This window comes from Strigops habroptila, chromosome 4 (assembly GCF_004027225.2).
Source record: "Strigops habroptila isolate Jane chromosome 4, bStrHab1.2.pri, whole genome shotgun sequence".
Classification (NCBI taxonomy): domain Eukaryota; kingdom Metazoa; phylum Chordata; class Aves; order Psittaciformes; family Psittacidae; genus Strigops; species Strigops habroptila.
This window is the reverse complement of record NC_046358.1, coordinates 10,839,747-10,854,633: the sequence shown is the minus strand read 5'-3', so window position 1 is coordinate 10,854,633 and position 14,887 is coordinate 10,839,747. Positions and strand designations below refer to the sequence as shown.

The following is a 14,887-nucleotide window of genomic DNA, read 5'->3' as shown; positions in this document are numbered from 1 at the left end:
TCAGTCTCAGTTGTTATACTGAAGAGCTAAATTATTTTACTTTCTCTTAAATTTTGAAACTTTCTTTTTAGGTTTGTTTCAAATACGTGTATCAGACATACTGCCTTTTCTCCAGAGAGTATGTCTAATATCTCCAGACTGCCTTATGACTTGTACGTTGAAGTCTGCTTATACTTTAATTACAAAAATTGCAAAGGAGACCACCTTAAACAAACAAACATTCATTTTATTTAAAAAAACACACATGACACAAAATAAGTACATACAATTTCAAGTTCTAAGCACTTTCTGGACCCTGCTGAGGCACAGGGAATGCACATTTGCACAGTCTGGAATGGCTCCTTTTTGCACACCTGACCTTCCTAACTCAGCTTCTGCCCTGGTTCTCTCTCCCTGCCCTGGTTCAGGCTGCTCCCTACCACTGTTATGGCCACAGATGTTGAAAACGCAGCTGAACACCAGCAACGTGTTAAGCTATCTTCCGTTCAGTCCCATTTCCTTGAGTGTCTCTCTCTTACGTGTGTTTACAGCAGGCAGAAGGAATAGTATAAAAGCCATTACTTTGCCTCTCTAAAACCAGAGAACAGCTTTTGGCTGTAGTTTATCCTCCCCAGAACGATTCATCTGTATTTAGCACCAAATAATACAAGTATTGAGGTACACAGCTACGCAACACTGTGTGGAACTGTGCTTCTAGCTAACAGGACCATTAGCATTAGTTTTGCTATCAAGCTTTCTACTAGTTTCTTGCAAAAGATCAGGAGAGTGGATTCAACATTTTCCTCAAGAATTGACACTTTCTAAAAGATTATTTGGAGCAAGGCACTCTTTCTAGTGCTCTTGGAGCACCGCAGCACATTTCTTAATACAGAGCTACCTAATGTTTTCAGAAAACAGATGTTGAAAAGATACAACATTATTTAGCTCTGCTTGAAAGCAAAAGCTGACAATCTGACATTTGCAGATTGATCTAAAGGCTTTGGTTTTTTGGATAAATTCGAGTCCTCTGATTTTTGCTCCTCGTTCTTTTCCACTTCATCTTCATCAGCTGTGGGACGCTTTCGCTTTTTGTCTTCTGCTGAATCATTAACTGTTCCTCCTTTTGCTTTCTCAGTCCACGCCTTTGAAGAAAGTACATCATTACACAGGAAACTACAAATTAGGCCACAAAACCCAACACTATTTTATATGCCTTATTTCTTGGATTCTAAGGAAGCACTGAAGTAATTCCTGAACTTATTAGAGCTAATAAGGATCAAACCAGGAACAATTTCCTCACTTACCTTTTTTCTAACATTCCCCTTCAAAATTATACTACATTTGAGCCTGTATATGAAATTGTGTTTCTGGACAAATAAGAAACCCAAAACGCCTTGGAATAAATTTAAGCTCCAATGAATGAAGCCTGGCTATATTACTTTTAACTTCTTCCCATCTCTTCTGTTACTTCTTCATTGATTACATTTCTCTCACATGCCCCACTTTAGAAAAGCCGCTTTCTGCTATTATTTATTATTTAGATAGTTTATATTTTCATAAAGCATATGTTGTAGATCATGACCCAATTCAAAACTGAAGTCCATGAAGACAAAGAACAGTGGAATTAAAGAAAAAATTCCCAAACAAAAATGATCAAGGGATTCAACGGAGGAAAGAAAAAAAAAAAGGTCAAGAAATCAGAATTCAAGTATATTTTCTTACTGTTCTTTCTTCTGATGACAGTGTTCTAAATCGACTCATGCCTTCTTTTATTATTTCTGCTTCGTTCAGATCAGGATTATCTTTCAAAATGTTTGCTCTGTTCTCTTCTAGCCACATCTGGAATCCTGTCTTTGGTCTGAAACAAGCACACAAAAATTGTCCGTTTAAGGTTATAGGAAAACCATATCCCCCAAAACAACATTTCTAAACAACACCTAACTGGACTTTTTGTTCTTGAAGGAAAAGACATATATACTCAGCAGTCTCCTATTGCAGTATGCTTAAACATGCTGACAAGGCAAGACTAAGTCAAGCATTTCTATAAAAACTGGGATATACATGGAGATTAAGATTTCAGTTCTAAAATGACAAAATGTAATGGTTCTTTTCTGACAGGGTCCCACCAACCCAAAAATAGAGCACATATATTAGCATGTTTCAGCTAATCCTTTTCACAGTTCTCCTTGCCACTTCTTTTAGAACATTATCTGTAAAGGTTAATGAAAAGAATGCTAGTCCAAATGAATAATAATTACCCTCATCTTCCTCAGTTAAATGAAGTCTAAATGAAACGTGATTATAATAATGCAAGTTTCATGAGGACTAGGATTGTTAGAAAATACATCTGCTCCAGGGGAACAAGACAGTGTCTTAGCTGGGAAGAAATATGCTCCTTAGGTAATGTAAGTTTTTTATTTGTTTTCCATTTCAAAAACCACACTAAAATAAAGCTTTTACACTTTCACATAAACCCCTTAGCTTTTAGACTTCCTTTGAGATTTGCTAGAGACATTTAAACTTTAAGTATTTCCTATACTCAGAACTGGCACAACAGCATGGTTTCATTTATCACTCAAAGGTCATTTTCAGATGCATAAGTAGTATCAAGGCAAAAATTGTTGCTTAAAGCCCCAAAATTACATTTTGCATTGTTCATTTATTATTCACTTACACATTTATTTGTCTCAAATTGATGTGAAACTTCTACTTTGAATAATGCGGTCATGCATACTGGGAAAGATTTAATGAGCAGAATACTTTTCTCTGTGAATGTAATGTGGCAAGATGTTTTATGCAGGTTTGTTTGACAATATGCATAGTATAAGCAGCAGTTTACTGAATTTCCAAAGTGGGTTCACAAACATGACAACTTGTGGGCTAACACTTTAATCTGATATTATGCTACTTTGACTAGTCCAGCGTCTTCAGAAATAAAATAGGTTTTGGACTTGCTCTTCTACCAAAATTGGAATATGGCATGAAGATGCCAAGTGTCTACTCACCTTCTGTTTTCAGTGTTCTCCTGTGCAGTAACTTTTACTTCATGGGACTCGTTTCCTGATTTTTCTTCTCTTTCTTCCACTGTTTTTTCACTAGAGTTAAGTGTACGGGCCTGGAAGAATGAGGCTGCTGAAGTCTATAGAAATTGAGGTAAAAGAAAAACAAAACAAAACCATTAAAAAAAAAGGTAAGCACACCTCATTCTCAGACAACACATACCATGAAGCCTAACAAAAACCAAGCCTGTCCTAAAGACATAATAACCACTTGCATTAACAGAGCATCTAAACCATCCAATTTCAGCACAATTGTTTAATTAAAACTATTTAAAATAAAAGCACAAGCGCCAGTGCAGAATGTAATTTCTACAACTGATCTTTTTTTTTGCTGTTTTATGTGCTTTTATAGTTTCTGAATTATGCTTAAATGAACTTTGCCATCTAAGATGCTTTACTTGAAAGTTGGTAAAATTCAATTTACTGTTCTTTGCTCACCATAACAACATAAAAAGACAAGAAACATTACCTGCTTGGACTTGGGTTTGGGAATCAGAGGCTTTATGACTGGAGGGCTTTGCTTGTTTACAGCTCGACCGCTAGAGGAACCATTTTTCTTTGAGTATTTGCTCATAGTGTCTAGAACATTTGCTGAGGGGACCACTGGGTCTTTCTTGTTAGAAGACACCTACCAAAACAAATAAACAGACATTTTATTTATTTTCTGTCACATTTCCTTCCTCTGCCTCTCCAAAATATGTGTCAGTTATATTGTAAACTTTAGATATAATAATCTGTTGTGATTTTCAGAACACCTCCATCAACCAGCTGCAAAATTCTTACCTTAAATGGATTCACTCGTCCTTGGCTGCTTGATGCAATTACAACTATTTAATAGGAAAGGAAAAAAAGAACGTAAAAATGTGTGCGTGTATATACACACACACATATAATAATAAAATCTACGAAGCAATGTGCACATTTTAGATGAGTAGATGAAACAAGATTAGTCTCAGTTCCAAAGAGAAACACACACTCATTGTGTGTGTTTCAGCCTTTCTTCATTGAAAATTGAAGAGGAAAACTAAATCAAAGGCATTAACTATTCCACACTGAAGAAAAGAAGCTCCCACCAGGCTTGAAAGTGGTTAGATAAAGAAAAACACGTTAATAACCCCATGAGGGTTGTATTACATGTGCTCAGCTACCATTAGTCATCAGAAATGCCACATAGGACCAATGGCTTAAAATACAAATCTACAGGAAGACCTAATACTTCCTCCACTCCCAAATCCGTTTCCACTCCTATTATTCTTGCTAGAGGCTTGGCAGGAGGGAAGAAGAAAGAAGCAGAAAGAGGTTGCATTCTGCCCCTGCCTGCTCAGACTCACAGTTCTACAGCACAGCTACTAACTCTACCTTGTAAGTACAACCAATAAATGTGCCTGTGATTAATAAAACAAATCAGTTGATCACTGTTCTAATTTTTGCTCTGTCCCAAAGAATGCCTTCATAATACAGTCACGCAGACAACTGATTTGGCATTTGGCACAGCTAAGGCAATCGGAATAGTGATATGGAACATCATTAGGTAATGAAGATGTCAACAAAAATGCAAGAACAAAATGCAATCAGTGCAAGTTACCAATTCGCAACACTGTTATGCACTAAATTTTAGTAGTAATGGGAGAACAGAGGATAAAAACAGGAGCAAATATTGTGAAGCGTGACAAAGTTTTCATCCTGAAATAAATGGAGATTTACTCACCAGACTTCGGAGTAGTCACCTCTGCTGAAGTGACACCTTTGGAGAAAGGATTTGGCCCTTCAGACAAAAGAAAGAGGTACATACTTAATTGTAATAAAAAGTAATAGCATAACTTCTTTAAAAACAAAACCCTGAACAGACAAGTAAGTTACAGTAAAGCAATCTATATTTTAAGGCATGATTTTTCATTTTCAAATTGTATACACACCTTTACAAAGCCACCTCTTATCGCTACCTAGGTTTAACTCAGAGTTGTATACTTATTCCTCAAACCTCAAACATATTCCTTAAAGCATGCCCAGCAAACTACTTGTCTATCAATTCAACTCCTGCAAGATTTGAGCTGCAACCAAAGCAACCATTTCACAAGCTGGCCCAGTCACACAGAAATAGTATCAAACAACAGAAAAACTCCCCAAGGCTCCCTCAAGCAGTTACCAAGTACAATGCATAAGCAAGCTGCGACAGAGCAGATGACATACAGTAAACATGTTTCTTTGCAGTGACTGCAGGCACAGTCTGAAATACAGACCTGCTTTCCCAGACAGACACTACTACTTATCTCCAACAGAGAATTCCAGCTAACGGGAAGCTCAGAGGCAGGTAGTTCTGCATATCACCTCATTGTTCCTGTGCATTTTTTCATATCAGCACCCAACTATGACAGATCAGAAACTACCAGACCTGCCCTAACTAGGTAGCAGAAAACTTAGTCCCTGCTACAGTTGCAGAGTTTCAAAACACAGTGAAACAAATGGGATTATTTTCTATTTACATTATTGTCTTCTAAGTCAATTCTCCTTTACTTCATTTGTGGTCCCCTGTGTCAGGCTGTGTGCTTGTTTTTCCTAAATCTTATGTCAAAAGAACAAAATAAAATATAGACAGAAAACCTCACTATTTGCATAGTTCTACTGACTGCTGAGTTACCCAAAAGACAAATTATCTGGGAATTTTCCAGAATTCCTTATTAAGTCTGTGAATGACACATCTAGATAACTTCCAGCTTACTCAGAGAATATATTTTTCTTACTCTCTTTATGCACTTCCGGTGTTTCTTCTACTTCTTCATAGGCATCAGTTTCCTCAGCATCTTCCATTTCTTGGTCCTGCTGAACATTTCTGACTGGCTGCCGCCTCCACTCCATGGCAGAGTTGCTGTAACTAAATGGAAGGAATTCATCAGAAAGGAAGTGGTCACCACATTCAGAAGGAAAACTGGAACAATGGAAAGCCAACTGACTTACCTAATTTAGGAAATAGGAACAATAACATTTGGCATTTATTTGCACTAAACCTCCAATTAAACTGTGACGATTACTAAAAATACAATAAAGATTCATTAACCACTTCAGTTCACCCTGAAACACAAATGCAGTTGCCTGAAGTGGTACTCGTGAAGTCATAACAAAATGTTATGACATTTTTTCAGACAGGTGGTTAGCAAATATTTTCCTTATAGCTGCACCATCCAGAGGCCAAGCAAGAACACAGCTCTTCTGTATGGTCTTTATCTTTAAAAAAACCCACACACATCTTTTGCCTCATCATGCTTTACAAAGCGGATGCAGGTATGAGAGGAAAGGTAGATAGCAGAGAGGGGAAAAAATGCAAAGCAAACCTGCAGTATTTGAAGAGCTGGTATTAGTTAGGAAGAGAATAAGACTAAATAGGATACACTGAGATGGGATACTGAAACGGGGGAGGACTGCAGGATTTTTAAGGTAAGTGTGGAATAAAGCGAGATAGGGAGAGTGAGACAAATTAAAAAAATTAGGCTGGAATCAAATAACCAAATCAGCTCAAGCTAGGGGAAGGGGAAACAAAAAAGAAGAGAAGTCAAATAATAGCAACTTAATATTAAGTCTGTTTTGCCTTTGAAGCTGTTGAAAACACACATACAGTAAGCAAGGTGTGGAGATACTTCCCTTTGTGTTAGTATCCTGGTACTAATGAGTCCTCACAAGATATCAACAAGAATGTACCATTTTATATGTACAATTTATAAGTACAGCAACACAAACTTACTTCATAACACATACATTGCAAACTATGGTCCAGAAAAGTGTGTCAACTGGACCAAAATATTAGATGATCAGTAAAAATGATCCCAGTTTTTTAATCACAGAAATTCGTGTTACCCAGCATTCAACTGCTTTCGAAAATCCTCTTCCTCCTCCTCTTCATCTTCCGGTGCTGCTGCCAACTCGCTTGCTTTTTCTACAGCCATTTCACTAAGTCGCTGAGCTAAATTTAGCCTTCGAGAGCGAGAAGCATACTTGATAGCTAAATTCACAACGTTTTGTGTCATGAGGTCAGCAAGTTCCACACAGCGAAATTCACGCTCCAGTTTACAAGAAAGCTGAAAGAAAAGAAGCCTTGAGGATTACACACTTCAGTTACACAGCTCTCTCCAGGACCAGAATATTATGGTCTTGGTGGAGTGAAATGAATAAGGCAAACCACCAACAATCATGAGCTGCATAGCAAAGAAAAAACACTTCTCTTTTTCCTTCTTCCTCCCACTCTTCATACTGATAAGCAATAACAATATTAACAGCAATCCACCTCTTATCATAGACTGTGAACTAGTTGGATTGCCAATCACTAGCCAGACTTCTAATAAGAGGAATCAGATCAAAATTTACATCAGCCATCTACTCAAAATAAAGTCTCAGAGATTCTTTTTATTCTTTATTTGTACTTACGGCAAACAACTTCATTAGAAGTTCTTGCTGCTCTTTCACTGCCTGACTTTTAGCACTTTCATCAAGTTCATAGCCATTTTTTGTTAAGTAATCCACATGGTTGTGAAATACAACAGAACGCCAGTACTGTTCCTGAAAAAGGGAGAAGGATACATGCTGAAGTTCAGACAGGGAAAAACGGCCCATGACATGCCTAACAATTTACAACAAATTGTATCAACTTATTCTTAAATGCTCCTTTCATCTTATAAAGAGGGTGAGGGATAGACAATTCTTACAAGCCGATGCCTACTGAGGAAAAAATAGACCACACTAACAACCATCTGTATACAAACTGATCAAACAGGTTAAATTCCATTTATATTCCAGGCTTTCAGCAAGATGAGACATACATGTTCACCAGTATGCTACCAGGACAGACAATTCTAGAACTACTTGGTTATTTTATTTTATAACTTCTGCTCCCCAACAAATTGGAAGTATTCCAGAATAACTATAGGAGTAATCATCTGTGAGACAGGTGAACAGAAAGTATAACTCTTGTTGTTCAGCAAAATGCTAATGTGGCTATTAGACCCAGCTAGCTCTGTTACAAAATTATTAATAGACTTATTCAAACTCAGTATGTTTTCATCAGATCTACTGGAATAATCTGTTTCTTTACCTACACAGAAGTACATATTCTGTCAAGTTTAATTTACAGTTCCTGGCATTTTCTTTCTATTATTTTGGAGGAGGTGGGATGGAAGACACTCCATAGATGAAGAACAAGAGACTTGAACCAAATGAAGAAGTCATTAAAAATTACAGTGTTTATTATTGAAACTTTTTTTGCTACACTTCTATCAAAGAGAATAAATTCAAATAGGATTAAACTGTCTCTAAGCTTGAGGTTAGCATTCTATATTTCTTTCTGTTTCGTGCAGTACAGCTGAACACCACCAGACTGGAATATTTAAACCTATAAAAAAAATTGAAGAATAAATATAGATATTCTTCTAGAAGTTCTCTGCTGATACATCTTGCTTCAATCAGCCTCTACCTTAAGAAAACAAGTCAAGCTAGAAGGCCTATGCTTTCAGAGTGACTATACGAATTTGTGTACCTAGTACATCTTTCCAAAATAAAAATATTCTAGTGCTTTTGTTATGCTTAAAATATTAAAAGAAAGGCATTTTCAAGTTTTCAATTCAGATCCCAAAATCTGGTGCTTACTAGAACATTAACCACTACCCACTAAAAAGAATTAAAAAAAAAAAAAAAAGAAAGAAAGGATGAGAAAGACTTCATCGGTCAGAAATAGATTATGTGTAAATATAACCTTGCATCAGCTCTAGCAGCTTTACCTTGTATTCTTCTAGAAACAGTCATGAACCAAACTAAACCACAAAAGCTATACAAAACACTGAACCCAAATAACCTCCTTAGCCACATGTCTTACTCAGTGTTGTACTACCCTGTTTCATAGTAGGGATGATAAATAGGAATCTTGTATAATCCCTACTATGGGGACATCTGGGACTATTAGCTGTGGACTCAACACCATTCCGTACCTCCATCTGGCCCTTTTCTGTTGTAACTTGACAGTAAGGAAGTTTAAAAGATAATATTGCTACAGCAGGCCGTGGTAGTGTAGGAGGGAATCGGGCTCCTTTACAAGGAATACACCTGTGCAAGGGAAACAAAGAAAACATGCAATCCTCAACACCTACAGTCACCAGTTGTTCTACATCTAAATCATGTCTCCTAAGCAGCAAGATACTTTAAGAGGATTTGTTCTTTAAAAAGTAGTAATTAAATTACTGACTTAAATATAGCAATACGTAAGATTGCGTTATAAAGGGTTATTTTTACATCGCAACCAATAACAGATTTTAAAACCAGCAAAGCACATGCTGTTCATGTTCACACTAGAAGCTCCCAATGTGGCACATAACAGACACAGATCTCTATCTCACACAATACACAATTTAACAGCTATTACAAAATGTAAATGCAATTTATTAAAATCAGACACTGGACAACTGAAAGACACTGGAACAAGAGCATGCATGTCTGACATTTATTTTGATGGAGGGTTCTGGACTTCATGAGGCAAGTGCTGTGTTCAGATACACGCAGGGGCGGGGGGGAAAGAGAGGGGTGAAACAGATAAGCACGTACTAAAAGCATAGGCTTATTATTTCATTATATTTAAATTAGTACTTTCTGGTAACAATCACTTAAACTAAACATTGATTAGGGAAGAGCTGTATTTCCAGCAGCACCAATGCAGCATTGACAAAAATGTCTGGCTTTATAAACTGCTATTTCAGACACCAGGAAAAAAAGAAGAGAACAGGAAACATTAGTGTTCCGGCTATCTGTGTTAATTAAGGCATATGGTGTTTCTACAACAACCCTCCCTCCTTATCTTTAATATGCTAGTGGCTTTGAATAAAATGTTCTTTGCAATTCTGACAGCAGCACTCTCTTTCTTGGAAGAGAAGGAAAAAAACTCATGCTAACAGACTCGTAGCTGACCATCTCATCAATGTGATGTGTCCTGCACATTTTTGGTGAATTTTCTGGAGGCAAACATACTTAATGATTTGGAGAAAGAGCCAGACAGTGAATTGACATCTACCAAATTATTTCTCTTATTACAAAAAAACCCCACAGGATTACAAAGAACGTCACATACATTTAAATAAAATGGAGTCTCCCACCAATCTCTACAGTTGTGCATGACTAGCAAAGTAAGAGCCTAAATTTCAGTAAAATATGTGAGCTGATGGATTCTGCCCTGGGAGGAAAAGGACACAGATCACTGAATAAAAAGAGGACTACAAACAAAGCTTAGCAACTGAATGTCCAGGTTGTGTGCTTAGCACAATAAAAGAGAAAGAGAGTTATGACATCACCAGTGTCACATTTTATAAAATAATGGCTAACTCTCAGCTAAATATTTGAACAATTTCACAAACAAAATTGTTCTTCATGGTCACAGTTTAAATATTAATATAGTAACAGACAGTTCTGATCCATCTATGCCTAATTATGTAGATTATTTCTAGGACTGGATTCTTCTCAGAGGGACAAAAGGGGAAAACATAGCAAAAAATTAAATTTAGAAAAAAAAAATTTAACCCCCACAAACCATCAACAGCAGATTCCTAACAGCAAACATATTTTTTAAGTAGGTTTCTCCAGCAAAATGCAGTCTTATGAATGTGTCTGCATCAGAGATGTGTGATTTCATAATAAACTGCACACGCCTGTTAGCCAGGGCAAGAAGCCACAATTAGTCAGCTACAAATTATAAAAATCTAAATTGGTTTTGAATAAGCTCATTAATGAAACATCCATGCAGAATTACATTTACAAACTAGGCCATTTACTGTGCATATTTACTAGCCACCTCTTTTACTAAAAGTTGTTTCCAGTTTCTCTTAGTAAGAAGTGCTCTGTAATTTAAAGCCAAGTCAAACAAATTGCTTCCTTGTGAAATATCTGACCTGAGCTGCTGCGGATTTTCATGAATGCCAACTACCCAGTAATGATCAGATTTTCCTTTGCAATGCTCTCTCGTGTTACACACTGGAATCCAAGTATTCCCAAGTCCTCGGTTCAACATCTGCACAATTCCCTCAGAATCCACATAACACGGGGTACCTGTTTGTTACGAATTACAACAATTATTCTGACAGGCAAGTAATTACAACGCAAGTATGTCTGAACTGGTTAGATACTGCAGGGAAACTACGGATTACGTAGCTCAAATAGGACATGGTCTCACACAAACAGTACAACCTAGCTGGGAAAAAATAGTTTCCTTAGAAGGATGCGCCACCTTCTGACAGCCAACCCTAGTGCTGGTCAACTGAAACGTTAGAGTTTGAAACACTCTGTGAAGAAATCAAATTCATACCACTTGGGTAGGTTCAATTTATTTCTTTTTGTGGAGCAGGGCAATCAATGGGGAAAGCAAGTGCTGATAACGTTCAAGCGTATTCTACTCATAGTGGAAACATATTAAAGATTTCTGATAAATATATTGAATAGAAAAATAGAATTGTGTTTAGCACTGAGGAGACTGGGGGGGGGGGGGGAACAGTTTATGTTTCCAAGATCGCCATTACTAAAAGGGCATTAATTAGCCAAACTCTCCTCCAAAATTCCCCCAGCTGTGTCAAGACTTCTCAATGTCAATCATGCTGACATTTCATACCTTCTGCGGAGAATCCAACCCATATCAAATACGATTTCTTTGTAAGAGAAAGAGGGTCTCCATGCAAAATCTGCTTTTTCTTTTTTCCTAGCTCCATCAGCTGTACTCCAAGGCACTGGTCCCCATCAAACCCAGTACCTAGGAAGAAGTTGTTCAATAGCTGTGTTAGAAAACAACAGATTTGTCTTGTCTCTTGGCTAAATTTATGTTTTGACTCAAAATCTAATTCTAAAGCAGGGTAACCCATGAATACCACTGTCAGACAAGCAACTATTTGTCATTTTAGACATACAAAGCACACATAACAACTACTTCCTTAATTTCCCATAGTAATTCATTCTGGAATATCTGAAATCCAAGTTTAATCTATTAATGTCACTGCTATAAAACTCTCCCTTTCCCCCCAGGGTTAGTCTAGGCATCCCAGTATAAAATGTAGGCTTTGCTGTCAGAAGTCAAAGATCTGTGGTTTGTGACAGACATGCTTGTAAAGGCATCTTCAAGAAGAGAAGGAGGATAGGCATGATCAAAAGAAGAAGGAAAAAAAAATATATACTTTTAGTAACTGTAAACACAATCCAAGAGTGCAGCACGGGCTGGAATCTACTTGGCTGGGAAGCAGCACTGTGGAAAGGGACCTGGGGGTCCTGGTGGACAACAAGCTCAATAGGTATGAACAGTGTGCAGCTGCAGCAAAGAAATCCAGCAGGATGCTGGGTTACATCAACAAGGGCATCACCGGCAGAGATAAAGATGTTATTGTCCCACTCTACTCAGTGCTTGTCAGGCCACACCTGGAATGCTGTGTTCAGTTTTGGTCCCTGTTACACAAAAAATGTGTGAATCGGCTGGAGAGAGTCCAGACAAGAGCAACAAAGATGATCCAAGGACCAGGAAGCCGTGAGAGGAAAGGCTGAGAGCTAGGCTTGTTCAGCCTAGAGAAAAGGCGGCTCAGGGGAGACCTCATCACCGTGTTCCACTATTTAAAGCACAGCTACAAAGAATACAGAGACTCCCATTTGACAAACAGTCACATGGAAAACACAGGGGGTGATGGGCACAAGTTACTCCTGGAGAGATTCTGATTGGACACAAAGAGAAAATTTTTCACAGTGAGAACAATCAGCCACTGGAATAATATCCCCAGGGAAGTGGTGGATTCCCCAACACTGGATACTTCTAATATTCAGCTGGACAGGGTGGTGGGACATCTAGTCTAGGTCGTGCTTTGCCTAGAAATGTTGGATGATGATCCCTGAGCTCCCTTCCAACCTGGTATTCTATGATTATATGACTACATACAAACTAACCAGTGTTTGAAGCCAGTAACAGACAAGGATTGAAAACATAACCCCACTTCAACAGAGACAGAAGAGATAACAGTACCTCTGTGATAAATAACCATCAGCTGCTCTCCATGTCCTGCCATAGACACCACAGGACCTGGAAGACTGAAGATCTCTTTCTGAACTCCTCCAACTGTAAACACACGAACTAGCAAGGCACTAGTGGCACAGGCAGCCCAGCCTTGACCTAGACAGATAGCCTCAATGTCTTCATCCTTTGGCATATCTACTGTCCACTCCTTGCTTGCATCCCATGAACTAAAATGAATGCAGTGGAGCTTGCTAAAGCAGAGACAAAGAACAATAGTCAAATATCGCAACATGAAGAAAAATACGGAATCTCAAAATACACCAATATATTACATTTTTCATCAGAGAACTGGAATATGTGATGGTAACAGAAAGGAACTACAAATTCCAAGCATTCATTTGCAGAGGTGTTACTCTTATAATTCAACAACTGAAGAGCCAGCTTGACCTCCAGCACTGTAGATTTAGAACCTGTAAAGCCTGAAGCAGAGACAGCTTAAAGGTCTAAGAGGAGATTTTTTTTAGATGGAAACAGGTAAATGTCCTGCTTAATTAACATTAATAAGAACTGAAGGTGCTCAGTACCCCTCAATATCAGCCCTCATTATAAATCTGTCATATTGTACTGTCTTTCAGAGGGAAAAAAATTATGAACTTCAGTTCTGTCATCTTCATAATTGATCACTGCCCATGACCAATGCACAGGCACTGCAGCTTTTGAGCAATTACCCACTCTTCCATTGAAAAAAAAATAATGACATTTTCAGAGTCTGATAACCAATACATACAAATAATACTTCAGGTAAAGGGTGATTTTCAACTGACCACAATGCTGTATGTGTGAAAAGAAGAAGAAAGTTCTTTCTTCAAGATATTGAAAATAAAAAATCCTCAGGAAACAAATTACATCTTTCAATATTCTTGAAGTCTTCAAGTGGGCGGATGTGAAAACCCTCAAAAATGGTCCCATAAATAAAAAGCACACTCGAAAGCCAAAAATCTCAAGAAAGTGATAGAAGCTGAAATTAAAAGCCAAAATACTTCAAACAAGTTAAGTGTAATTCTGTACTATGGGTTTTGCAGAGCAAGGCCATGACTTACCTTGCAAGTTCCTCTGTACTCTCACAGGCTAGTAAAATAGCTTCAGTAGAGAGGTCAGCCATCGTGTGATTCAGAGAGTTTGGCAGGTGTGTTGCGTGATGTATGGAGGTATCATGAAATTCTATATCTATAGCATTGTCTTGCTCATCATTGTAACAGCGAATGATACCAACAGAATTCCATACCTATTAAAAAGAACATTCCCCCAAAAGACAAACAAACAATAAACCCAACAAATCAAGCATACTGCCCTGACACAGCCTACTATAACTTTCTCATCTGAAACAACAGTAGATGGGAGGCTGGAGGAACACTGTAGTAGTGTAGAAGTCTTGTGTAGTCAGGATTCGTAGTTTCTAAACCAGCCGAATTAGGCAGAAACTAGTTTCATCCTCATTGCTTAGCCATTTTTCTCGTTACAAAATGAAGTGTGAAGAACTCAGAGTTACAAAAAAAAAGCAGTGGATGATTAATGTATGTGTCTTAACAGCACAAAAATATCCCCAAGTTCTGGCTATAAATGGAATTTTAAAAAAAGATTTACTAGAATTCAATACCACAGGTAGAAACTACATAGCTTTCTTTTGTCTTAAAGCCAACTATTTATTTCTACATCAAAAGTAACTGAAATATAAACCATAACTTTATGCAGTCTTTGCACTGACACAAAGATAATTTCTACTATTTAACTTTACACTGTGAAGTATTAAAAAAAATAGAAAAAATAAAAAATATTAGAAAATACT

At 37.5% G+C, this 14,887-nt stretch overlaps 1 protein-coding gene across 1 annotated transcript in view; it reads right to left on the bottom strand.

Moving 5' to 3' along the window:
- Positions 1 to 205: 205 nt before the first annotated feature.
- Positions 206 to 14,887, bottom strand: part of WDHD1 (WD repeat and HMG-box DNA binding protein 1) — a 31,264-nt gene continuing 16,582 nt past the window's right edge. The window contains exons 13-26 of the mRNA XM_030484743.1: positions 14,142 to 14,326; positions 13,051 to 13,292; positions 11,665 to 11,802; positions 10,952 to 11,108; positions 9,008 to 9,122; positions 7,455 to 7,586; positions 6,888 to 7,108; positions 5,780 to 5,910; positions 4,747 to 4,803; positions 3,822 to 3,865; positions 3,508 to 3,666; positions 2,985 to 3,118; positions 1,702 to 1,837; positions 206 to 1,121 (exon numbers count right to left, since the gene is read on the bottom strand). Of these exons, the coding sequence (XP_030340603.1) occupies positions 921 to 1,121; positions 1,702 to 1,837; positions 2,985 to 3,118; positions 3,508 to 3,666; positions 3,822 to 3,865; positions 4,747 to 4,803; positions 5,780 to 5,910; positions 6,888 to 7,108; positions 7,455 to 7,586; positions 9,008 to 9,122; positions 10,952 to 11,108; positions 11,665 to 11,802; positions 13,051 to 13,292; positions 14,142 to 14,326 (2,052 nt within the window). The 3' untranslated portion in view covers positions 206 to 920. The remainder of the gene's footprint in view (positions 1,122 to 1,701; positions 1,838 to 2,984; positions 3,119 to 3,507; positions 3,667 to 3,821; positions 3,866 to 4,746; positions 4,804 to 5,779; positions 5,911 to 6,887; positions 7,109 to 7,454; positions 7,587 to 9,007; positions 9,123 to 10,951; positions 11,109 to 11,664; positions 11,803 to 13,050; positions 13,293 to 14,141; positions 14,327 to 14,887) is intronic.